Below are 26,822 nucleotides of genomic sequence, written 5' to 3'. Positions count from 1 at the left end.
GGTTTGGAATGTAGCAGCCCATCCTGGTCAGGTCTTTATTCAAACCTTGATTACAGGTATCAAACCTGTAAATGAAACCAAGTTTTGCAGCTTCTCTCTCCAGCTGTTTTTTCCACACCCTAATGACATAAGCTAAACACTGGGTATTTACAGCACACTCTATTAACCTCATTTAACAGGGATATTCTAATTGACAATTTTTTCCCTTTTCTTTATCTTCCCATCCCCTCTCTTTCTCTATTTATTTGTACTCTGGACCACTTCATTCATCTGAATAACTGTGTTGTGCCCACAAAAGCTCATGATACTATCTACATTTTCTGCTAGTCTCTAAGGTGCTGCAAAACTCTGTTGCTTTTTAAGTGTTTTCATGCCATAGGATATGGTTTGGACAATGATAATTTAAAGGAGAGGCTGAACCTGTGCCATGCTCAGCTATGAACTGCTAGCCTGGCCTATCTAGATGCAGAGTATCTCCATCACTGAGAAGGGATATGGGTTACAGGAAATGAGATAAGGCTGAGCAATGTCCCAGGCGAGAGCTCTGGGGCAGGAATTTTCCTCATAGCAGTAATGAATAGGATGTTTCACTGCCCTCTCAAGTTTGGCCCTGTCATCCTTCCACTATAACAGTGGTGGGGGCCAAACCTGAGTGAGTGGTACTGTGCCCCTAGTGCATGGGAGTTTCAGTGCTGCACAAGACTGGGCCTGCATCCCCCTAAAGAGGCCACAGCGCCAAACCTAATAAGTTCTGCAAACTTCTCTCCTACAGCATGAAAACACTTAAAAATGTGCAATGGATTGCACCACTCACACGCTGTTAGCTGTGTAGCTTCCCCTATGGGCAGTGTTCCCTGTAAGCAGTGTGCTTGTATGGCCACCCAGGAAAGATTGAAATGTCACCCATCTGATTAGCAAAATGCCCACAGCTGTCCACAACCAGCAGCATGTGTTAGCTACTGATGGTGCACAGCTGCAAATGCCTTGGTGCACATAAAATTTATTCAGCACATGGATGGAAAAAATTAGAGGGAACATTGCATAGGGCTGTGAGGCCAGGTCTGACTAAGCAAATGGGCAGCCAGCACTCTTCTTCCTTGCCACTGGTACACATCTTGCATATCATGCCCATGGCCAGGGGCACTACTGCCTGCTCTGATCAAAGTGCATGATCAGGATGTAAATCAGTACTGAATCAATGCCTGGATGAGGTAGTAAGGGAGACTAAGCAGGTGATGGCTGGAACCATTTTTTTTTATTAAGATCCCATTGTACTTTCTGCAAGAGATGACACATGAATCCTGATGCCATAGCCAAAATTCAGCTTAGGTAGAAATATCCTGTCTTCCCGAAATTCCCTCTGTGGTTTCAATGTATATTATAAATAAATATAATTCCTCTTTTCCCCTTCTAAATAGAAATATTGTTGCATGGCGTTTCTGGTGAATCATGAATATAGAATGCCACCTCAGAAATGGCCACATTTCAGTAGGGAGAGAATGATCCCTGTAGAATCAGATTTTTAGAATAATTTGAGAGCCATCTGGGTCAAAATAGCTAAAATATGATCAGTCATCAAAATACCTTGAATGCTTTATCTACATGTTAATTAAATTCTAATAGTAAATTTGGGTGCAATATAGCAGTTGTTTCAGGGGTGCTGGAGCATTTTGTATAGTGGAGGTGTTAAGAGCCATTGCACCAAACAGTAAATTCTGTATATAATGGAAACCACTTTAAGTTTGGGGGGAGGTGCTGCAGCAAACACCCCCCCCCCCCCCCTTCCAGCATCTATGATAACACAGAGCAACGATATATACAATATAGTACTGGGATTGAAGAAAAAAACATCAATTTAAAACTACAGGGGAAATGTAACTAGACAAGATGTAACTGCACAAACAGGTATATAGCCAGAATAATGGTGAGCATGCAAGCCCAAATTAGCCAAAAAGCCCAGCAACCAGATACCATAGTTATGGGTTCATTGGCAATACTTCTGTAGATTAAATAGATAATCATTTATTGTTGATTTGTGAGATGCACAAAATATATCCAGAGAACAGCACCCTGATGTAGTTTTCTCACAGACGATGGGATTCCACTTGTAGTAAACTCACTGTTAAGTACATCTTTTGGACTGATTAGACCTTGCAAGTTTCTCTGGCTCTTAGCTCACTGACTAACATCCTGTGCTACACACAGTGACTCTATTTCCTGATTTAGATTCATCAGTTCTGGAATGCATGTTTATTTACAACCTCTTTGGGTGGGGGTGTTTTTTACTGACAGTTCCAAAAAAAATATTATTTCCTGTTCCAAGTATTGTCAGTGGAAAAAAAGCTTAATTTCAAACATAGTCTTGGACTGGCTCTCTCTAGTAAATGGACAGGTGCTTGAAATTTTAAAATGTTAAGCTATATGTATGGTTTAGATGAGCAACCCTGCAATTTAAGGAACAATCCTGCAAAGTGCTGAGTGTGGTCAGCTGCCATTGAGTTAAATGCCTCCTCTTTTGCAAGATGCTGACAATTTCAACTCCCATTTAGTGGTGTGGCCCCTTCAGTGAGCAATTGGAGTTAAGAGAGTTCAGTACTGAATCAATGTCTGGAATAGGTATTAGGGGACACTAAGCAGGTGCTGGTTGGAACCATTTTTAGTTATTAAGATCCCATTGTAATTTCTGCAAGAGATGACATATGAATCCTATTATCATGGCCAGAATTCAGGAATATCACACTATTCCACATAGCTGGACTATTTAAAATTTATTTTAAAGCACCTAACCTCTTGGCTGAAAGTTGTAAGGGGAATGCTTCTTCTCCTCTAACATTTCTTGAAAGAAAATGGCCTAGGCATCTAAGCTGTCTGACTCCTTAGGGCAGGTTCCTGTTCATGGATCACTAAGTAATTATATGCACCTCCTGCAGCCTGATATAGATGGCAACCTCTATGGGACTTAGAACACTCCACTCTCATTGGTATCTCCTATTGACTAATTTAGGCAGCTCCCAGCTTTTGTGAATTTCATTCTTAAGCATTTATCTCTCCCCTTTCATTGTATAGCAGCAATGGGCAATAACCAACCCCCAGGCCAGATGTGGATCACCAGCATTAGTGCCTGGCAAACTGCTAGCTCTTTATTTGCCTGCACCTCCACAGATACAGCTGTTCAAAGTGCCGGTTCACCACAGATCACTATTCCTGGCAAAAGGTCGCTGCAAAAAGCAGCACAAATTGGGACACCGCTTCCTACAGCTCCCATTGGCCCAGAACAATAAGCCTTGTCCGGCTTATTGCAGACCCCTGTTGTATAGCAGGGCTACTCAATATGTGGCCCATGGGTTGCATGCGGCCCGCTTGTTTGTGGAGCATAGAGCAGCTTGGGTTTACGCAGGGCTCAACCTATGGCCCATGGGTGGGAGCCAAAACAAAAAAGTATTCAATATAATGGTCTTCTCTTGATATGCATTTAAGTAGTTAAATTCCTGGACTGTCATTGCTCATTAAAAGTGCTGTCATATGGGTGGAAATTGGGTAAATATTGCATTTTATTAATATCAGCAGAACTGACTTAAATGGGGCCTGCAGGTTGTGTAGTCTTGCCTTAATCTTTGTATCCATGCCCATCAGTGTGAAAGAAGCTATTTGCGTGTATATATACAGTCACACTTAAGTTGCGGCCTTCAGCATGTGCTATGAGTATCATTGTGGCTCCCAGTGCTTCCAAAGTTGAGTAGCCCTGTTATATAAGATACCTTGGTGCCTAACTCTAGACTTTGTGGATTCCACTATTTAACTGGTGATTTTCTAGGCACCAAAAAACTAGGCATTGCATTGCTGAGCTTTGTGGATCCAAGCCATATTAACTGAATATTTGAAGGTTTGCTCAGCAAAAATCACAGTATAAACCAATGAACTGTGAGGCACCAAAACCAAGATAAAAGAGCTAGGAACTACAATTGGTCCTATGTTTATAATGTAACTGTAATGGTAAAACACCCCAGTACTCACCCAGGCCAGAGGACATAATATCAGAATCAGGGATTGTGTTGGTTTCCCACACCAAAGCGAGGAACCTTGCCCCGTTGAAGTTAATGAATAACCCAAATCTTGGAACATCATGGAAAACTGATCAGCTGACAAATATTCTGAGCCATGGAACTTTAAAACAAAACCAATGTCTATTGAAATGTTTGGTTCTATGAGATCAGAATGAAACAATTTATGCACACAACCTGGTTGCAAACCTTTGTTAATAAAAACATTCAAGAGACTGTTTTAAGGATGGTGCATAAACACTATTGTTTATAATGTTGCAGCATTCAGGGGTCAGCTCTTCTGCAGAATATTGCCCAGAATGCAATTAACAGGAAAGCTGTTTTGTTTCATGGGTAAGAAGATGCAGAATTTGAAAAGCTCCTAAATGTACTCTGTCCCCCAATCCTCTTTCACCCCTCAAAGAACTCCCAAGAAACAGAGATAATTCATTTATTTTGTGAAAGGGAAACTGCCAATCTAACAGTATGTTTCAATGCTCTTTTCTTCATAATGGATACACCAGCCCCGGTGCATCTATAGCACATTCACCCCTGCCAGAGGTACAAGCATTCTGCACACTCAGCACAGGCACCCTTGGAACACAGACAAGCATCTCCCCAGCACACAGGATACTGACACATACAGCCACACAGTACAGGACACCCTCCATCCCAACGCTGTCCCCTACCACAAGCCTCCACACAACATATCCTTAACCCATACACTTTAAAGTGCTACATTGTCCTGCATTTTGCTTCAACTACCCCAGACTAACACGGCTACATTTCTATCACTATTAACCCATACAGTTCACGTGACAGTTCACATGACACACACCCCTATAATCCCCCCTCTCCCCGACACACACTCCCTCCCCTAGGGTGAGAGTCTCGATATTTGGGGCTTTTTCTTATAATATTGTGTATGGCCCCACCTGATTTTTACATTTTCTGTCAAGACCCCCTAATGCCACCACATACCTCTAACAACCACACACCAAACATCCCGCTCCAACACACATGACCCCCTCCAGGGCTCCCCCTCCCACATATCCCTACCACTTATACACAACACCTCCCCCACAGGACATTACACCCCAACACTGCTCCCACATACCTCTAACACCCCCACAGTGCACGTGACACACACGCACGCCACATCCCCCCAACCTGCACGCACCGAAGTATAGGACACTCCTCCCCCGCCCGCGGCTGGGGTCCTTCCCTAGTGCAAGGCTGCATGACACCCTCAGCCCCCTCCTAGGGGCGGGGGGAGGGCAGGAGCTGCGGCCCGCCATGCCTCTCGCACAGCCCACGAGGGGACGCGGCCCCTTTAAGGGCAGCCCGGCCGGGGCGGGGCGCGGCTCCTTCTAAACTTTGTAGAAGTTGGTGACTCGGGCTCGGCGCTGCCCCCGAGCCCGCCATGGATTATCTCACCACCTTCACCGGCAAGAGCGGCCGCCTGCTGCGCGGCACCGCCAACCGCCTGTGGGGCGCGGCGCCCGGGGGTCCCCGCCAGGTCCGCTTCCTCGACTCTCTGCAGGAGCGGGGCCCGGGCCCAGCAGCCGCGCCAGGTGCTGGCACGGGGGGGAGGAGGACGAGAGCAAGCAGCCCTGGCAGGGGAACAGTCATGGGGGCGTTTTCCGGGAGGGCGGTAAAGAGGAGGGGGTGCTGTCCTGTGGGGGGCGGGGCCAGTAAAGAGGAAGGGGGTGCTGTCCTGTGGGGGGCGGGGCCAGTAAAGAGGAAGGGGGTGCTGTCCTGTGGGGGGCGGGGCCAGTAAAGAGGAAGGGGGTGCTGTCCTGTGGGGGGCGGGGCCAGTAAAGAGGAAGGGGGTGCTGTCCTGTGGGGGGCGGGGCCAGTAAAGAGGAAGGGGGTGCTGTCCTGTGGGGGGCGGGGGCAGTAAAGAGGGAGGAAGGGGGGGGTGGGGGGCCGTCCTGTGGGGGGCGGGGGCAGTAAAGAGGGAGGAAGGGGGTGCCGTCCTGTGGGGGGGGGGGCAGTAAGGGAGGAAGGAAGGAAGGGGGTGCCGTCCTGGGGGAGGCGGGGACAGTAAAGAGGGAGGAAGGGGGTGCCGTCCTGCGTGGGGGGGCGAGGGCAGTAAAGAGGAAGGGGGTGCTGTCCTGGGAATGGCGGGGGCAGTAAAGAGCAGGGCGTGTCGTCCTGGGTTGGAGGGCGGAGACAGTAAGAGCAGGGGGTGCCCTCCGGGGTGGGGGGGGGGAGGGCAGTGTCTGTGTTTTTGCTTAAGTAAAAGTATAGGTTTGGGTATAGAAGTGAAGATTTCAGAAGGATTGTAAAAGGGTATGAAGTGATGTTAAATTCTGCAAGTGCGGTATTTATTCTGTTGGGGGAATAGGCTCTGTTTTGAGGACAGGTCAAGCAGCTATGTTTGCTGGTTATATTTAAAAGTCAGAATAGGGAGTGTGTGTATTAAGGGCATAAAGAGGCATGACTCAAAGAACACAGAGTTACGGTAAATGTCCATTTAAGATTAACCTGGCTTTCAGAAGGTTTTTTTTGTTTGTTTTAAACAATGTGATTGGCATTGTTTGATTTTTAATATTCTCCACAATAAAATTACACAATAATCCTGTTCCTTTACATTTCAGGAGCATGGTTTTTGGGGTGCCTTGGTTTAAGGGTATAATGTTTGCCTCAGCTTGTTAGTGTTTAGAGAAACTTTGAAAGCCCTCTTGTTCATAGGAAGATGTAAAGCCACAAAAGGCATAAGAATGGCCATACTGGGTTAGACCAAAGGTCCATCTAACCCAGTAGCCTGTCTGCTGACAGTGGCCAGCACCAGGTGGCCCAGAGAGGGTGGACCGAAGACAATGATCAAGCGATTTGTCTCCTGCCATCTTTCTCCAGCCTCTGACAAACAGAGGCCAGGGACACCATTTCTATCCCTTGGCTAATAGCCTTTTATGGACCTAACCTCCATGAAATTATCTAGCTTCTCTTTAAACTCTATTATAGTCCTAGCCTTCACAGCCTCTTCTGGCAAGGAGTTCTACAGGTTGACTACATGCTGTGTGAAGAAGAATTTTCTTCTATTAGTTTTAAACCTGCTACCCATTAATTTCATTTGGTGTCCTCTGGTTCTTCTATTATGGGAACTAATAAATAACATTTCTTTATCCACCCTCTCCACACCACTCATGATTTTATAAACCTCTATCATATCCCCCCCTCAGTCTCCTCTGTTCTAAACTGAAAAGTCCCAGTCGCTTTAACCTCTCCTCACATGGGACCCGTTCCAAACCCCTAATCATTTTAGTTGCCTTTTTCTGAACCCTTTCCAAGGCCAAATATCTTTTTTTGAGGTGAGGAGACCACATCTGTACACAGAATTCAGGATGTGGGCGTACCATAGTTTTATACAGGGGCAGTAAGATATTCTGTGTCTTATTTTCTATCACTTTCTTAATCATTCCTAGCATCCTATTTGCCTTTTTGACCACCACTGCACACTGTGTGGAAGTTTTCAGAGAACTATCCACGATAACTCCAAGATCTCTTTCCTGATTTGTCATAGCCAAATTAGCTCCCATCATACTGTACGTATAGTTGGGGTTCTTTTTCCCGGTGTGCATTACTTTACAGTTATTCACATTAAATTTCATTTGCCATTTTGTTGCCCAATCACTCAGTTTGGTGAGATCTTTTTGGAGTCCCTCACAGTCTGCTTCTGTCTTGACTATCCCTAAACAGTTTGGTATCATCCGCAAACTTTACCACCTCACTGCTTACCCCTTTCTCCAGATCATTTATGAATAAGTTGAAAAGGATTGGTCCCAGGACTGACCCTTGGGGGACACCACTAGTTACCCCTCTCCATTCTGAAAATTTACCATTTATTCCTACCCTTTTTTCCCTATCTTTTAGCCAGTTCTCAATCCAAGAAAGGACCTTCCCTCTTATCCCATGTATTTTCAAGGCCCCTTGTATTTTTCTCCCTTGTGTTTTTTTCAGATAAGTAAAGCCAATACTTTGTGGTCAAGAGTAACAAAGGCTACAACCAAAGGTGGTAAAATCAACACGATGATTTTTCTTGTCTATTTTGGGATTAGGTAGCAACAGTTTCTTTACCGAACTCATGTACAGTAGACTGAGAGGAATTGAAGATACGAGCTTGAGCTGGTACGATTTCACTTTTTTGACCTCCTCTTCTCCCTCCCCCCCAAAAGGAAAGCTTGTGATGAAAAGGTTGAAAGTAATTACTACACAAAGATATCTTTTTGATATTTTCTTAACAATGTACTGAAAGATTGTTGGCATTTTCGCCCTTACAAAGGATTATTAACAATTGATTCTCATAATGTGCCCCAAATCTCTCTTATTCACCCCTTGCAAGGAGGGGGATCTTACAGCTGCACTCAAAGGCAATGGGAGACAGCTCTCCTAATGGCTTAACTACTCCAGCCTCTGCAGGTTTTCAGCCAGTAAAGCGCTGTCCATACTAGTGCTTATGTCAGTGTAACATGTGTCACTTTGGAGGGGGTGTGGTTTTTTGTGTCGACATTAACTGTAGTGTAGGTATAGTCTTATTGCCCAAAATAGGGGCTGAGGAGAACTCAACCAGTGGATCTTAAATATTTTATAATTTTTTACTCTGGCAATATCTCTGACACTTCAGCAAAATCAGCCTGAATCATATTGTCTGTTTTGTTTTTTTCACCATTTAAATTGTTTGTGAGGGTACAGGTGCTTATATTGAACCCTTGCACTGTACTTTAACAGTTAAGGCTAGAGTTAATGAAAGGTGGCTTGTGGAGATACTAGGGATGTAAAATCCCATTTAAAATGTTAATTGGCCTGCTATTTTGCATTGTGGGGGGGGGGGGGCTGATTCCACTGGTTTGAGCACCAGTTATCCCAGTAAATGTGCCAGTTAACCCTTTATATCCCTTGGAGACAGTGGTGCTGCTGAGAGCAGTGAAGGATGGATGGCTCTTAACATGAGGGAGGAATTGTCCATGCTTCCTTGGCAGGACAGCATTCCCGAACCTAGGCATAACATGTTGCAGAGTTCTGTTCTAGTACTTATCCTATCCAACTGAATCTTTTAAACAAAAAGTCAATGGATTGTGGACAGAAACAGTTCCTCTTCTGGGTGCAATTTTTAACAGTCTTGGGTCATGTGATATTGTTTCACAGAAAGTATACTAGTAAATACAGCAGTGAAAATTGAATTCCAGCTTCCATTCTAGTTGGATATGTGTACTGAATTGAAAAGTTAGGGTCTGCTATTGAAGCCTAATGTCCAACCTTTTTAAAAAAAAAACCACATTTCAGTGTTGCTATGCTCAATGTTCCAATACCTAACTGATTGACAAGTGTGAATCTCATTTTCCAAAGGGATTTACTTTCAGTGGAATTTTGGCTCCTAAATCCTTTTTGACTATGAGACTTGCAACCCTAAATCAGTGAAATGTTGCAACACTGAGCTTACCAATACCTAAATTCCTTTAAAAATCTGAGCTTAACTGCTCTAAATTTCAATTGTGTGTTCACCTGGGGTCTTGGTTCAGGTTCATATCTAATTTATCCTTCAGTCTCCCAGTTCACTTATAACTATCTAGGGTTACTTTAGGGTTTCCATTTCACATTTGGTCTTAGCTCAAATGTGTGTGTATGGGAGGGGAGGTGTTTAATCATTTCAAATGTATGAACACAATAGTGTTAAGAGAAGCATGGAAAAATTATTCTGTGGAACTCAGAAACATTGATCTCAGAACTCTATGTTGAAGACCTACCTTTGGGAAAAATTATAGGGAAAGAGGCCATCCATTAATTCAGGTATTGGCATTTAGACCCTAGTCTTACCTCCTAATCCAGCTTCTATTAAAGAAAAAGGAAAATCACCCTGAAGATTGGTCACAATATACATCCAAACCTAAAGACATAAAACAGATACGAGAGTGTTTAAAAGTTTCAAAGGGTCGGCCATTAGTCAGAGATGTGAAGAATTTAGAAAGTGGTCAGGGGCCACACTCTTCCATGATATTAATGGAGGAGGTACAGGATTTGGGAAGGAGATTAGGTACTGTCAAAGTCAGACAGGACTCACAGATTTGTCAGACCGCTCGGTTTATTTCAGCAAAGCTCTGCTAAAATGCATCCAGAAAATGTGAGCCCCGTACAAGGTTCAAACCCCTTGATTTATACAGTCAAAAGGCCAAGTTAACAAGATCAAAGGGTGTGGCAAAACTTCACATTATTAGTGTGGTTAAGTATCTTCATTTCAATATCAAGCACACAGCAATCTCCTGGCTATATCTCCCTGATTATCTGGAATTGCTTTCTGTCTAACACCTAATGTTCCTTTTCCTGTTAAACTCAGGCCCAAATTGGCTAGCACCTTGATCTGCATACCTACAATCAACATTAACATACTTTTCTTCTTCCTCTTAAAAAGACAAACAGAATTCCTTCAACTTATTCAATTATTACAGCACAATTCATCTTTTTCTTACAGTATAATTCTTTCTACTTTCACAGTACAGAAGGGAGCTTGGGGTAAGGGAGGGTATTTGGGTGAAGGAGACAGTTGTGACCTGGGGCACTGTCCTGGGTTGCAGGGGGGTTGGATTGAGACCTGGGGCTGGGACTTGGGGTACAGGAGCGGGTACAGGGGTTTGAGTTGTGAGCTAGGGCAGGAGAGGACTATGATCAGGAAATTGGGGTGCTGGATCTGGGAGGGGGATATGGGTGCAGGAGAGGGGGAAAGGAGGGGCTGGGGTGCCAGAGGTAGGGTCTGGTCAGGAGACTTACTGGCCAGCAGCCCGATCCTGAATTAGCCTCTCTGCCTGCCCCACCCTCACACAGGCTGCTGCCATGTGCTCTGTGACTAACTACAAATCCCTTGTGTTTCGTGGCTGTCTGTTATTGAAACTGATAGCTCCCATTGGCCATTTTCTGGCCAGAGGCCAGTCAATGGGATTGTGCTCCTAAAGCTTCACCCCTCCCATCCGGGATCAGTTTTTAAAGTGAAACTGCCCCACTGCCACGTTTATGAATGGCATGAGGGTGGGGCGAGGCAAGCGTGGAGCCTGCTTGGGGCTCCGCAGCATCCATGGGCTGGATCTGGTACCTTGGTGGGCTGGATGTGGCCTGTGAGCTGTATTTTGCCTGGCCCTGCATTAGTCTGTAACTAAAAAAACTTCAACAACAATTAGTTCTGCAGCACCTTTTTTGATAGTCTCTAAGGTGCTGCAGAATTATCTGTTGCTTAAGTTTTTTCCATGTTAGTCTGTAACTTTAAAAACAAGTAGTCCTGTGGCACCTTTGAGACTAACAAATATCTATAAATATATAATCATGAGCAAAACCCAGTTTCTCAGATGAGATGATCTTGAGTGTTTCCTGTCAGTGGTAGCCAGATCAGTCCCAGAATATTAGAGAGATCAGTTGGGTCAACAATCTTGTTCAATGTTTTATCTTTTGCATTTAATAAGGTGACTAGTATTAAAAAAGGACCAGAAATAGGACATGAGACATTGAGTAGATGTCACTAGCTGAAAATAAATGTGAGAGGCGCAAGTTTAAACGCTAGGTGAAAACTAGCAGGTAGCTAGTGCAAATTCTGACACTCGTGTCATTACTTACAGTGAGATACTGTGCTTAACAAATGAGCATCTGCATTAGCTTCCATTTCTGAATGGACCAAAGGTGCAGTCCCTATAGAATTAATTATAGTAATCTAATATGGTGATGAGGTGCAGATCTGAGAATAAAGGTTGATGAAGGAGAAGCTATGTTGGAGGGGGGAAGGTGGTGCTTTTAAAAAAGTGTGAAGTAATACAATTAAAGCACCCTTTAACACACACCTAATGTAGACTCCTTTTAAAATAAAGTGTTCTAATTTGTAAGGAATACTGAAGTTTAAAGGAGTCTTGCAAATAGTTAACACAATTTTTGAAAGTATCTTTTTGTTGTTGTCCAAGGTATTATTTTGTATAAGCTGGCAACAGACCAAGATATCAGATTTGTGAACTGAGGTTTTAATTGATGACCGTAACCCTTCAATCCTAGGGGCCAGTATAATCTCAGACATTTCTCCTGGTTGTTGTCTTCAGCCTATCATTTTTGTTTTATCTAGGTTGACTTTTAACTAGGGATGTAATAGTGTATTCGATTAACTGACTGACCGATAAGCAAAAGTTTATAGATTAATGCTATAGACTACACGCATTTCCCCTCCCCCTTGCTAGTAAATGTTTTAGCAGGCTGGCCAGCAGCCCGGCTCAGTCCTGATTCACTCCAGATCTGGGAACTATTTCCCTCCTGTCCCAATAGGGGCTTCTACCACCCTGCGCTGCTATCTCTTTATCAGAGGCAGCAGCACAGGGTGACAGGCAGCCGGTCTGCAAAGGGAGCTGGTTTTTAAGCTGGCTCTCCTTGTGGACTAATCAGCATGCATATCTCGTCGTTCTGATGTGGATGTTTTGTCAGCGTCCTTATTTTTTTAAGGAGTACGGGATCTTTCAAAAAAGGCTTTTTTTTTCCCAAAAGAACCGCATCTAGATGGTGGTTTCACTTTCAAAATACTCTTCTTTTAAAGACCACTGTGATGCAATTATGCAAATGAAGCACAGGATATTTAAATCCCTGCTTCATTTGCACTTTCAGTGTGCCTAATTTACATCCCTCTTTCGAAAGATGTAAAGTTATAGGACAACTTCCTGACAATTTATTCCCTTAAAGTCTTCAATTCTAGCAGTATGTCCAATCATGAACATGAAAGTTCAAGAAGTTCACAGCAGTTTATGGAAACTACTCATATAAAATATCTGCATGTTATAGTTTATCGGGGAACTTGTTTTGTATGCCTTAAATTGCAATTTTGTCTAGGTTCAGCTGAAGTTACATGGACGAGAGTTGAATGTCTTAGGAAGTTGTCTTTTCTATAAGCATATCCAGAGCTTCTATATCGCCCTCTGATTTAAGTTAAGATTGTTTTATTAGAATAATAGTAGACAGTGTATCCAAGGAGTTCCATGGTCTTTCAATGCTTCTAGTACAGCTTACCACAATATTGGCAGTGCAGTAGAACATTTGAAATGTGAAATCAGAGAAGTTTTATTAACCACCTGTGCTATCCAGTTGTACAAGTTAATAGCCTGCTCTGTTACTGTTCCTGCTTTAGTACTTAATATAAAGTAGAAATAACAGTACCACAATGGGTGGGGTGGGGGAGGTCATAAACCAAAAATAACCCACTTTGCAAGCAGGAAAAAAAGTAGCAACCAACAACCCATGTATGAGTTGGGTCAGGAGATGAGAATAAAGGACAATGTGTGTTTTGTGAGACTAACACACACACGCAGAGTGTGAGAGTGAGAGAGATTTGCATCTCCTTCTCTCTGTGTGGAGATGGGGTACAGGAGTGGGGGGAGGAGGGACACCCTGACATCAGCGCCCCACCATCCCCCCTTCTCTCTTCCATATCCTGCACAGCAAGCAGAAAGCTCCCAGTGGGGCAGCTCCAAGGCAGAGGGCAGGAGCAGCATGACAGTGAGTGGAGGGGCAGTTGAAGTGCCAGCACTTGATAGCTCTCTGGCCAAACCAGTCAGGATCCCCTGTCAGAGGCTCCAAAATCTACCGGTAGATCCCGATCTACAGGTTGGTGACCACTGCATTAGGGCATCCAGTGGTAGAAGTCAAATTCTAAGTTGTTAGGTTTAAGGATGTTAAAATGTGATTATCTGGCTAATCGTATAGTTGATACAATCTGTCAATAAATACTGCATTGCAGAGCCAGAGTGGAGGTAACTCCAGGAACTGGCTCCAGAGCCACCTGCACTGCTGCTCTGCATTGTAAATGTAGTAAGAGTTGCTAGGGTTAAAATGCAGAGGTTCAGTGATCAGCGTGAGCCGGGACTGCTCTGTCCCGGCTCGTGCTGAATCCAGCAGCTCCTGTTTGCGGTGGACAGCCCTGCTAAATCAACAGCTGATGATGCCCCTGTCAACCCTGGTACTTCATGGGGTCATGAGAAGTAAGGGTTGTTGATGGAAGAGTTTTTCCCATCTATTTCCTTGAGTGGGGATGCTTCAGAAATTATACTTAAGGTATGTCAGTTACAGCTACGTGACTAGAATAGCTGGATTTGCATATCTTATATTGTCTCTCCAATAGTACAGACCAGGTCTTAGTCCACCTTGTGCTAATTTGGAGATGCTGCTGCAGTGATAACTGTACTGTCTCCTTTGAGTTAATATTGCATGAAACAAATAGGAATATAGAGGAGACATACAGATGGTATTCAAAGAGAACCAAGGCACGTGGGGATGAAAAGGAGAAGGCAGAATGTAAAGGAGGGAACATATAATAGTGACAAATACTTCAGGAATGGATATTGTAACTGAAATGTTCATAACTCTGAATAAAATATTCTGGTTGGTTTTTTTCTTCAAATTTGCAGCTGAACTTTGACGTAATGCAGTTTTGAAACTTTACTATGCAGAAGAAAAATCCCACTTTTAACCATCTTAATTTAAATTAAATAAGCACATCGTTTCCTCCATACTTTGTCAAATCTTATTTAAACTTTCCCTTTATTTTTAAATAGTTAATGTTGCTTCCTGATTGTGTACTTTAGGTGCCAAATGAGATGTGTTTGACCAGACAGTAACTCTGGTGTTCATAACTCTGAGGTTCTCCTGTATTAGAAACATTATGGCTGTCTCTAATTAAGTGTATATGCCCTCTCTCTGTCTGGGAAACAGAATGTACATAGTTCTTAAAAGTTAATGTATTAAACTCACATTGAACTGCTTGAGGAAATTAAGGACCCTGTAATTGATCAGTTCCTAATTACGATCAGACTAAAACTCTTGATAAAATTGTGATAGCGGTCTGCATTTCAAATAAATGTTTGAGTGAGGGTTACACTAAAGTCTCTAAAGGAGTATACATGCACATTTCAGTTATTCCAAACATTAACTCACATCCTGCATGCTGTCCATGTGAAGTAAATTCATAGATAATTATGGTAGTATCTAGGGGTATGTCTACACTAGCCACCCTACTTCGAACTAGGGTGGCTAATATAGTCATTCAAACTTGCAAATGAAGCCTGGGATTAAAATATCCTGGGCTTTATTTGCATGTTCCCGGGCGCTACCATTTTTAAATGTCCGGTAGTTTGAACTCACTGCCCGCGGCTATACGCGGCATGGGCTAGGTAGTTTGAATTAAAGCTCCTAATTCGAACTACCGTTACTCCTCATTGTAGGCTTGTTAACAATACCACAATTAAAATAGTCATGGGATAAAGTTTTTGTGTGTAAAGTAAATGGGGTTATCTTGTCAGGACAGCGAGACTTGGGCTAACTTGAGAAGTGGCACTTTCACAATGGTCTACAGATCACAGATGATTTGCAGAGAATTGGCTGATTTGATGGTACTGTCTCATTGCTTGCAGTGATCAACGTGAAAAGACATGTGAAAATGTATATTGTAGTAGTTGATACAAAGATTTTACATGATTTCAAAAAGAGGGGGGAGAGTCCGAGACAATCACTCCATTGAGTAGTGGCCCGTGCTTTCAGAAAAACACTTCTAGAATTCATAATGTTGGATAAAATGATTCCAACTTTAATATTTGTTTTTTGGTTTTATGCAATAGATTACACAGATCTAATTGCTACTGAGTGGAACTAATCTAGTAAAGCTGTAATTATCAATGCTTCCTCTGTTTTATCAGTAGGCAAATGACGACAAGTTGCTTCATGTTAAGTAGTGATTTAGTAGAGCATCTTTTGGAAGTAAACATCGGTGTTTTCTGTAGATAACTTTAAAGGTAATAAAATACTGATTATGGCCTAGACCAGTGGTCCTTAAATAGGGATATGTGTATCCCTAGTGATAGGATGAGGTCTTCCAAGGCTACATCAACCCATCTAGATTTTTGCCTACTTTTACAAGCTGCTAGATAAAAAAGCACTAGTGAAGTCTGTGCAAAGTAAAATTTCATCCAGACAATAACCTATTGACATTTCACCGTATGCTGTACACTTAAATGTAAGTATAATATTTATATTCCAGTTGATTTATTTTATAATTATATGGTTAAAGAAAGTAAGCAATTTTTCAGTAAGTGACACTGTATTTTTGTCAACACAATTGATTTTGTAAGCAAGTAAATTGAGGTGAAACTAGGCATGTGCAAGACCAATCATATTCCTGAAATGGCTACAGTCATCTGAAAAAGTTGATAGCAACCTGGTTTATATCAGTGGTTCTTAAACTTTTTAGCTGATGGACCATCTGGCGCAATGTAAACCTTTCCACGGACCACCAATTGCTAATTGAAACTCACCGTTAATTACATAATTACACCTGAGCCATTTTGCTAGTGCTGCAGCTAGGGAGACTGGTTTAATTTAATTTAAATTATTAAATATGAGGGGTTCAGTGTGTGGGACAGGGATGCCAGTGATTGGGGTAGAGTGTGGTGCAGAAACAGGCTGGGAGTAAGGAATCTGGCCAGGAGGGAGGGTACAGGAGAAGACTGGGGGTAGGGTGTCTGGCCGGGGGCAAGGAGTGCCTGATGCTAAAGTTGAGGAGCAGAGTGGCTGAAGGGGTTCAGAAAGATGGGGGGGGGGACACACAGTGCCCCTAGAAATAGGGTGGGGGTCATGGTGGCTCGGAGGGCAGGGTTTAGGGGAAGGGAGGCTGGGCACAACTCAGCAAGGAGGGGGTGAGCAGGTAGATGACCCCCGGCTGTCCAGCCCTGCAGGAGATGGGGTCCCACAGGGGTCCAATCCATGGTGCCTTTGGGGCCTCCCAGACTGAGTCCCCATGGGTGCAAAGTCCCAAAGGGCCCCGAGTCCTCACCTTCTTCCTGCATGTGCAGGATCCTCAGCCTCCGCATCGCCTCCTCTCACGGCTGCCGGGCACGGCACAGCCCAACCTGCTGCCAGGAAAGGAGGGGCAGTGCTGGCCGCTTATGTACCACGAAAGTCCGCCCCACGTGGCTGAGACTCATGCAGCCCAACCTGCTGCCTGCCCCACAAGACCAACCGAGGGACATGCTGCTCCTTCACATGTAGCCCCGTGGCCCGTGCGAGCAGGGAGAGGTGAATTTGATTTCTTTACTTCCCCACATGTCACCCGGAGCTGACACTGGAGCTGACCACAAGGCTGCAGCTGCAGCACAGGGTCCCCGCTTTATGGTGGCGGGGAGGGAGTGAGGTCCTGCAGTGGACCACATGCGAGGTGTCCGCGGACCACTGGTTTAGATAAACCTGCTTATTGCTGTTTTGTGTTCGCTCAGGTATGTCAAACTAACTTAATTTTAACAAGGTGAGAAGCATCATATGTTCTCTCCTTTCAGCCTCATCCTTTTTAGTCTTTAGTACATTTTTAAATCCAGATTTAAAGTTAACTTATCCAGTCCATTTGGAGTACTTCATAATAAACTGAAAACCATACTAATACTCTATTGTTGGGAAAGTAAGGCCCAATATTGCATTCAGGGTTAAAGTAGAAAATGTTTTCAGCTGTTAGAACAGTAAAGAGTAACATTATTCCCATAGGTGAAGAAATCTTTTATTTCAGTAGTATTAGACTGATATATACATTCACAGAGGTGGAAGACCCAGCCTTTGTTTTATGGTTACAGTATTTTTTTTTTTTTAAAGTAAAGGTATTTAAGAGAGAAGGGTTAGTTTTCTGGATATTTACTCAGGAGAAAATAGAGAAATAGTAAAAAAAAAAAAAAAAAGTGCTACCGTTGAATTCTCAATCTGGGAAAGAAGTAAGAAAGTAATTTGTGCTTCAAACGAACAAAACCTGAATAAAACTTAACATTCTTTCATGTGCATTCAAGTGACAGATTATATTTGATAGCTGTCCTAACATAGATTCAGAATATGTAAACTAGACAAATAACAAATATGTGTAGAACAGAAAAAAAGTTGCAAAAATGTTTTAATCTTCCCTACTCTACCATTTTCCTCAAACTTAGGTTCAGATAGCAATGTTATGAGTGGACAAGTTAAGAGAGGTTGACAACTAGTGCCTTAGTTTACAGTACACTTGTTCATCTTTCTCATTTGGTTCCTGTTTCTCCTCTGATGACACTAAAGTAAAGATATCTTCTTGCATCTGCATGATGACTGCCAACTCTGGTATTTTGTTCTACCTATAAGTAATAAGCTGCCTGCCGCTCTTGAAGTTTGAATTCTGCTGAGAGTGTCTCTTCATACGTGTAAGTGGAATGTTAGCAATGCAATCCTACATCTATTGATGAAAAGTAGTCTCTTAAAGTGGAGTGCTGTATGCACTTACAATTATACAAAAAAGCACTCTGCATTTGAAAACTGAAAAAACGAGTTTGTTTTTCATGGCGATGAACAAGACATTCTCTTAACATACTCCTAGTTAGGGTTGCCAGGTGTCCGGTATTGACTTGGACAATCTGGTATTTTTGCCTCCTGTCTGATTAAAAAAAAATGCAGAAAATACTGGACGCCTAAAATGTCCAGTATTTTCGGGGGGGGGGGGGGGGCAGCCCTGCCAGGAGGCTAAAATACTAGACACCTGGCAACCCTACGACACACTCAGCAACTGGGCCCAGTCCCCCGTCCCGGACCCCCCCCCCCCTCCCACATCCCCTGCTTACCTGGTTCCACAGGGAAGCTCCCTTCTGGCTCAACCAAGAAAACAAGATGGCTGTCAGCAAAAAGCCTAAAGACCTGAGCAAAGGGAAGCAATTTCTTCCCTGGGTCTTAGTGCTCAACCCCTCCTCTTCCTCCTGACTCTGCACGCACTTAAAGGGGCCTTGTTTTGTTTTTGTTTTGTTTGTTTGCTTGCTTAATAACTCTTGGGGTCCCCCCTTTTTTTTTGGCTCAACTTTGGTGGTCTCCTTTTTTCCCCTCAACAGAATTTTTTCCCCAGTGGGCTTTTTGGGGGGGAGGAGGGGTATTCAGTATTTTTGTTTAAACCTTATGTTTAAACCATTGTAGTTATTTCTTGATTACGTAAATAAAAACTTTCATAAATTATTAGCTGTTCCTTTTTCACTGGGAAAAAAAAAAGAAAAGTAAAAATTAACTCCACCTCATGAGGTAGCAATTTATAGAAAATTATTTTGAATTGTTCAGCCACTCATGTGATTAGACTTCTTTGCAGAGCATGAACTACTTGACGATTTGGAAAAATGTATTAGAGCTGTACACATGTGTAGCCTAGGTGACAAAGTATAGGCTGTTAACATGAGACTTAACTGCTTTTTCTGTTCTTTTTTGCTACTTCTAAGTCTTATCCAACCAGTTGCTCTTGAGGTAGACTACTCTGAAACTTGTGTTTTGATTAAGCATTGAAAGTGTTCCATCAGTTGCATCCTCCGTCTTTGAAACACTTAGCAACAAGTTAACTTTAATCTATAGAGCGTAAGGTAGGGGGCATTGCCTTCTACTTCTTCCTTAATGCTGTGTGTGAGGGGAGGAGGAGGAGGAGGAGGGATGTTAAAAAGCATGTATTGGATAACCAAGTAACTGCTGCTGCCTCTCATACAGAAGCAGCAGCGCAGGGCTGCATTCAGCTTCCCCAGGAGCCGATGCACACTTACAGCTCTGCTTCCGAGGAACTGGCTGCTGTCTCTGATACAAAGCCAACAGCGTGAGGTGTCAGTTGGCTCCCGAGGAGCAGGGCAGGAGCTTGCGTGTAACCATTAACGGTAACCAATAAGCCCAGGCTAATCGAATAAATGATTAACCGATAATACTTTCACATCCCTTGTGTGGGCGGCAGGGGTTTGAGTATGAAATTAAGTTGTCTTTGTATAACCAATTTGATACATTTCACCTCTGTTCAATGTAGACATAGGGGACAGTCAGTGACTACAGAATTGGAAGAGCAACTAGTTGGATTTTATCTAAGCTTTTAAATTGCTTGAGGGAGGGAGGGAGGAAGTCATTTAAATATACAGTAAAAGTTATTTGGCACACTTCAAAAATATTTATCTATTTGTTCTTTTCACTTTCTATCTCTTTTCAAACTTGTCTATTTGTGGCTGAGAATTGTAAGAATTTGTACTGTACTAAAAACATGATTGAAATATATAATGAATATATAAATTGAAGATATGGAAATAGTGCATAAGCACAATGCTGCAGTAGAACCTGGCTAACTTTTACAAATCCACAAATATGGTTCCTCTCACACAAGAAAAATCTCTTATTTGCAGCAAAGATAGCAGAGTTCCAGAATTAAGTCTCAGGGTAGCAAGATATGCAAATAATTTCACAAACTGTATCTGTATTCCTACTTGTATTTAGGAAAGTACTTGTGTAAAATTAAATTATAATGCTTCAAATACTAAAATACATTTTATGTTGGTGAATTATGAAGCTAAATAAAATCAGACTACTTTTTTTAAGTACAAGTTAGCAAAATTCTAGTATAATTACAGTAAATTCCATTTCTTGTATTTGATCCCAGTAAAGCTGCAGGCATTACATATTGATGGTCATCAGAAAAAAAGTCAGTGTTGTATAAGCCAAGGAACAATGCTTTAAGTGCATCTTCACAATTAGGTGAAATGTACATGCTCAGAGAGGATGTGCTTTACTTCTTACCCTTTGAAACTAAAATATATGGAGAAGTCTTCTAGAGTTTTGTTTGTATGTGCAACTTGGTTTATATACAAATATTTCTCTTCAACACTATGCATTCTTTAAAATATTATTTTGTTCACCTTAAAAGCTATTGCTTTTAATTTCATCTAGTTTCTTGAAACTTTAAACAGTGTCTGGAACAGACAATAATGACAGATCCTGTGCAACATAGAACCAATTAAAGATTATCATTAGAAGCATTGCTTATGCAATTGATATATCTTTGTCTGAAGGAGATCAATCATTTTAGTCTTTTCTGCATTAATAGCATCCTGGATGATAGCAGGTACTTATGTAGATAACTGATTCCCAGTTGCCTCAGTGGATTATATTGGTCAGATCCTTAAAGCACATAGGAAAGGAGTGAAGTCCCTGTTCCAGCAGCTGGTTGTCTGTCTGCTAGAGTCTAGAGTCACAAGAAGCAAGCTGAATTAGAGGTCTACCCACGGGGCTGTAATCAGCAGCCTGTGACAGTACTGAGAGAGAGGAAAATGAATTTAACACGCTCCTTGCCTCAATTTTTTTCAGATACTGGCCAGAAGAAGAACCCAGACAAGAAAGATGGGAGACGAATGTCTTTTCAGAAGCCTAAAGGGACTATTGAATATACAGTAAGTTACTGCTTGGCTGTTTAAATATTCCTTTTGCATAGAAATGTGCAGAGTCTTGAGGTTTCTGATATATAATACAAACAAAATAGCTTTGCTAATTACCTTTGTTTTCTTCAGTCCACACTTCTGATAATAGGGAACCTTATTAGGAATTAAATAGCTAGCACTCCTAAGGTTTTCCAGGAGGTATGTGAAACATGCTGCAAAAGTGAAACTTTAGTTTTCCATACAGATTAAATTAATAGTTGAACAAATGTCAGTCAAAAGTATCTCTTGAAGGCTAATTATTCAGTAACTTACAGTAAATTACTTGAACTATAAAATCACTTATGTCTAAAGCTTTCAGCATCATTAACAATTCACTGAATAGAGAGAAATAATAAACATAAGATTACGTCTGTCTTGGTGATATCTTCCCAGCATTCTCCTACTAATTTCCATTGATCTGTACCTAAGGGAGGTATATTCTATTTTCCCAGCAGTATCTGAAAATGGAGCCTTTCTTTGACTGTTATGTTCTTGAAATGACCCTCAAACTGTGCTGCAGTCAGTTTTTCACGTTTCTGGTTACTAGGGGAAACTGAAGTGAGAAATATCTGTCTTGTGTTGTGTATTAAGCTCTCTAATCACTGCATATACATTTTCAGTTAATATGTTGAAAGTCAGACACATATTTCATGGAATTAGTTATGAAGCTTTGTGATTAAATACATATATTTCTTTTATAAGAAACTGGTAAATAATAAGATATAAAGAGGACCAATAAAGAAAATTATGGCTTTATATAGAAGTAAACTTTGTCACTTTTTCCTTATCTGCTAATATGGATAACCTTATCTTGAAATATTTTGGGAGGAGTGGGATGGAAGTTCTTGAGATTAGTTCCAGGCTAACTTTTAGTCTGGTTTACACAGAAAACAAAACTACTTCTCTCACTGCTTTATTAATGAATCTTTATTGCAATATAAATTTAATGTCTCGTATTTTGAATTTTTCAACATGCAACACAGAACAGTTTTCCTTTTCTTTGAATATACATACAATTTCATAGAAATTATGCTTCCTTCCTAATTATATCAGTGAAATACAGTAATTGAAAAAGATTACCAGATATAACTTGTAGCCCTAAGGTATCACTCAGCTGTCATTCTTGTTCAGTTAATAAAATCCTTCCAAGGCTGCATAAAGCCTCTTGTCACTTTACCAAGGTGGATTGATTTAAATCAAAGTGATTAAAACCACCAAGAAAATAATCATTGCTTTGTAAATCAAGTTTCCCACTATTGCTTCCTCATGTATTTCTTAAACAGTGGTGCAAATCTGATCACTAGAATGTGTTAATTTACAGCTCAATACAGCATTTTACAACATCTAAGAGGCATACATTGTGTAATTTTTTTTAGATAACTTGATTTTCATTGATTTAGGAAATACCACATAATAAACATTACGTGTGTCAAGCTGCATATGCAGCAGCGGTATGTTAGGAATAGTAAGATCTAAATCACACATACAAACACAATCATACTTACTTAAGATTTAGTTTAATAAAATATATTACGTAAATGTTTCTCATTTGCAATTGCAGCAGTCTCCTGAGTGGCTAGATGATGGCTATCCTCAAACTTTTGTTTTAATTTTCAAATTTTATTAGTTCTAACAGACGAGTCCTCAGAACATTAAATGTACAGTGGCCTTAACATTTCTACAACTAGCTCTCATCTTCCTCACTACCCGCTATTGTTTAGGTCATGGACTGAAACAGAAATAAGAGTTTTCCTGCTTTTTCAACTCCCAGTCCATTTCTTAGCTTTGAGTGAATAATACCAAACAATGAAAATATTCTCTCTGTGCTTGCAGAGGAAGCTACTGCTGTGAAAAGTTGGCTTAGCAACTAAGGAACTCTGTTTCAAAGTGCCTGGCTAATGATTTCCACCAATTTAGGGGAGTGACTTTGTTCAAAACATCAGTAAACCTGATGTACTGATGAAATGGTTTCACTCAATTACTGGAATTTATTATGACTGGAATAACTGAGAAGTGATTTAGAGTAGGGATGTAATAGTATAGTCGATTAACTTAAGCATCTACCCTTATATCTGGGGTTTAGAATGTTTGCAAGAAAATGAAGTGGAGTTAGTGTTTGATCCATTTGCTTCTTTATTGCCCATAGTTTAACTTTCTGGTGAGGTACTTCTTTTGTCAGTGTCTCTTGAAGTGCCTCCCAAATTTCGACAGCAGGAGCAGTGCAACAGCAATGTCTCTGAAGTTTATTTAAAGCTATAAACAATAGGTTTCAGTATACTGAGCACATCTTCTACATTCTTCTTTAATCCAGTGTTAGATACTTTGGATGAGATACTTCAGTTTATTTCATCACGGTTTCCTTCACTAAGGTTTGAGAATTGGCCAATTTTTAATAAAGTTTTCAAAACATTCAAACACAGACTCTAATCGATCATTTTGAGGAAGAATTAGTTTGGATCTTTCTGCTCTCTTCAGTGAAGCTGAAGCAAAATGGTTATTATGGCAGTATTTTGTATCTTCAACAGTTTCTTTTATTCCTGGAGGATAAAAGAGTCTGTGGATAAAAGCTTCATTAAATGGGCACTACAGCCACATAAGGAGCATTTTTCTGTTTTTCCTAAGTACAGGCAGTCCCCGAGTTACGCGGATCCGACTTATGTCGGATCCGCAGTTACGAATGGGGCCGTTCCTCTCCCTGGTCTCCAGCAGACCAGGGAGAGGAAGCAAAGCGGCGGAGCACGTGGGCAGCGGACAGGGCTGTCCGCTGCCCACGCGCTCCGAGGCTTGGCTCTGCTTTGCGCGCCCCCCCCCCCCCCCGGTCTGCAGACCAGGGGGACGGGGGGGGGGGGCAAAGCAGAGCCAAGCCGCGGAGCGCCCGGCCAGCTGACAGCCCAGACGCGTCTGGGCTGTCAGCTGATCGCGCGCTCCGCGGCTTGGCTCTGCTTGGCTCTGCTTTGCCCCCCCCCATTCCCCTGGTCTGCAGACCAGGGGGACGGGGGGGGGGGGCAAAGCAGAGCAAAGCCACGGAGCCCGAGGGCAGCAGGACAGCCACGGCGCATCTGGGCTGTCCCGCTGCCCCTGTGCTCCGTGGCTTTGCTCCGGACACCTGTGGTACAGCAGCTGGGGCGCTGCCAGTTGGTCCCGTAGCGCCGCTCTGGGCGCTACTGGACCAACCGGGCAGCACCCCAGCTGTTCTGCCCCAGGCGTCCTGATTCAGCCACTGCTGGTCAGATTCAGCAGCGGCTGAATCAGGACGCCTCGGGCAGAGCAGCTTGGGTGCTGCTGGGTTGGTCCAGTAGCGCTGAGGAGCAGCGGCGCTACTGGACCAACCCAGCAGCACCCCAGGTGCTCTGCCCCAGGCGTCCCCAAGTCAGCCGCTGCTGAAACTGACCAGTGGCTGACTACAGGAAGCCCCTGCCCTGGGCTTCCTGGAATCAGCTGCTGATCAGTTTCAGCAGCAGCTGATTGGGGATGCCTGGGGTTCTTAAGTTGAATCTGTATGTAAGTCAGAACTGGCATCCAGATTCAGCCGCTGTTGAAACTGATCAGTTTCAGCAGCGGCTGAATCTGGACGCCAGTTCCGACTTACATACAGATTCAACTTAAGAACAAACCTACAGTCCCTATCTTGTATGTAACCCAGGGACTGCCTGTATCTTCTCATCCTTGCCATGTTTTCAATATTGTCTGACACAAAACTGTGCACGTGATAGTTGAATGTTTGCTCACAGTTTATTACAGCTTTCACTGCCACTTCTTTTAAATATTCTATTGTGTGGGTGTTTCCCGATGTATTTATTGTTTCCAAAAGATATGCAACCCCATCTTCTGTTCTCACACTGGCGCACATTACTGGATCATTGTGTGCATTGCTTCACTCATCAAGGCTTAAACTGGCAAATTTCCCTCCGTGTTTCTTGCCTACATTTGAAGTTGTTCTCATGCATTGTGTGTAGTAACCTTCCAACAATGTCTGCTCTACCAGGTGGAGTGTAGCATGGTTGTAAGGGCTCAACCATGTCAGTGAAGGTGTTTATTGTTAACAACACAAAAAAGATAAATTGTAGCATAAATGAATTGAGAAATCTTTTCATCTATTATGTCTTGTTGGTATTTGCTGGTCCTTACTACAAACCCATTCATGGTGGTGGTTTTACTGGATGATTGATCTCTTTTGCTTGCTACTGTACTTTGTTTTGTTGCAGCACTGCTGCTAAAAGTACCAACAGATGAAGTTGTTGCATATGAACAGCCTAAGTCTCTTACGCTTAAATGGGATCCTGACACAGAATTCAAAAGTGATTTTGAATGGTTATTCTTCTCACTCTTTTATTCAGTTAATCATCTATTTTATCTTTTCAGCAAGGATGCAGATCCAATTCTAAATTACCAAAAAATCTAAGACTTGGTGCACTTAGAGTACATTTAATTTTGGAGTAAGCCTATTGAGCTCCCTGCACACTTCTGAGAAAAATGTATAGCATGGGGTTCCCTTGAGAGAGCTGAGTTATGCTGAAGTAAAATAAATAATAGATTAAGGGCATCACCATTATGGCCTGTGACTATGATGTTCCAAAATAAGGGGCATGTATTTTGTAATACAAGAAGACTTACCTGGCATTACCCAGGTTGTTCAGGGCAGGGGGCTGGCAGTGTGTATGTGAAGGAATCAGGGCAAGGCCTTGGAGATGGGGGGAATGGCAGTACAGGATGCTGGGGCATGAGGGAACAGACGTCAGGTTGAAAGATGGAGGAGCTCAGGACAGGGGACTGGTGATGGGAGCAGAGCAGGAGGCGGAGCATGAAGGGTGCAAAAATGAGGGAGTGAGGAGGGATTCAGTGCAAGGGGTCCCATCCAGTGGGGCCTCTTCCTTCCTGCCCTTGTTGCCTCCCACCCTCATCTGGTAGGTGCCTTTCCCCACTGTCCAGTAGGGCTTTCTTCCTCATCCCTCCGGTGCTGCAGCAACAGGCTGGGTTGGGAGGGAAGGGCTTTTGGACAGGGGGTGGCAAATCTGATGGCAGGCATGATGGTGAGCCCCAGCAGGCCATGTTCTTGGCTGCCCCCAGTGGTTATTCTGCAGCATAGCTCTCATCTGCACACTCAACCCCCAGTTACCGCTGTATCTCAGTCCATTCCAGGAACTTCCCATTTTCCTGACACAACCAAACCCTGACCTTGTTTTAAACTTAGGAGAAGAGGATTTTGCATATCAAATTTGGTGGTCCTAGCTCTTACGATTTAGGAGGAGTTCTTGAACATATGGACTTGCAGACACACAGATGCTTGCTCGCTTGCGCTCTCTCTCTAATTTTATTTTGAGAGAAGGTTTTTATATATACACAATAAAACTCCATTGGTCCGGCATCCAATGCTCCGGCACTCCTGATGATCCGGCACCATCAGGAACTCGGAAGTGCTTCGGCTGCCGGACAATTGGAGCTGCTCTGAGCCCGGCTTCCCCGATTCAGCCGCTGCTGAAACTGACCAGCAGCGGCTGAATCGGGGATGCCTGAGGCAGAGCTG

General features: G+C 42.8%; 1 protein-coding gene and 1 long non-coding RNA gene across 12 annotated transcripts in view; one reads left to right on the top strand and one right to left on the bottom strand.

Moving 5' to 3' along the window:
* The window catches only part of LOC112544064 (uncharacterized), a 65,848-nt gene extending 60,228 nt beyond the window's left edge, over positions 1–5,620 (bottom strand). Inside the window, exon 1 of one of the 3 annotated variants that reach the window (XR_012901268.2) lies at positions 5,481–5,620. This is a non-coding gene — a long non-coding RNA (uncharacterized LOC112544064). Of the gene's footprint in view, positions 1–4,014; positions 4,315–5,477 lie in introns of those variants that run through there. The other 2 variants (XR_012901267.2, XR_003087381.3) reach the window with 2 other exon arrangements.
* OXR1 (oxidation resistance 1) overlaps positions 1–26,822 on the top strand; it is a 397,147-nt gene that overhangs the window by 281,746 nt on the left and 88,579 nt on the right. For 6 of the 9 annotated variants that reach the window (XM_089776181.1, XM_089776183.1, XM_089776186.1 and 3 more), the window contains one exon: positions 21,189–21,271. In XM_089776181.1, coding sequence (XP_089632307.1) covers positions 21,189–21,271 — 83 coding nt within the window. Of the gene's footprint in view, positions 1–5,266; positions 5,615–21,188; positions 21,272–26,822 lie in introns of those variants that run through there. The other 3 variants (XM_089776182.1, XM_089776187.1, XM_075920225.2) reach the window with 3 other exon arrangements.

Source organism: Pelodiscus sinensis, chromosome 2, assembly GCF_052426305.1.
Source record: "Pelodiscus sinensis isolate ZL-2025 chromosome 2, ASM5242630v1, whole genome shotgun sequence".
NCBI classification, from domain to species: Eukaryota; Metazoa; Chordata; order Testudines; family Trionychidae; genus Pelodiscus; species Pelodiscus sinensis.
The sequence above is the reverse complement of the archived record's forward strand: the minus strand, read 5'-3'. Positions and strand labels throughout refer to the sequence as shown.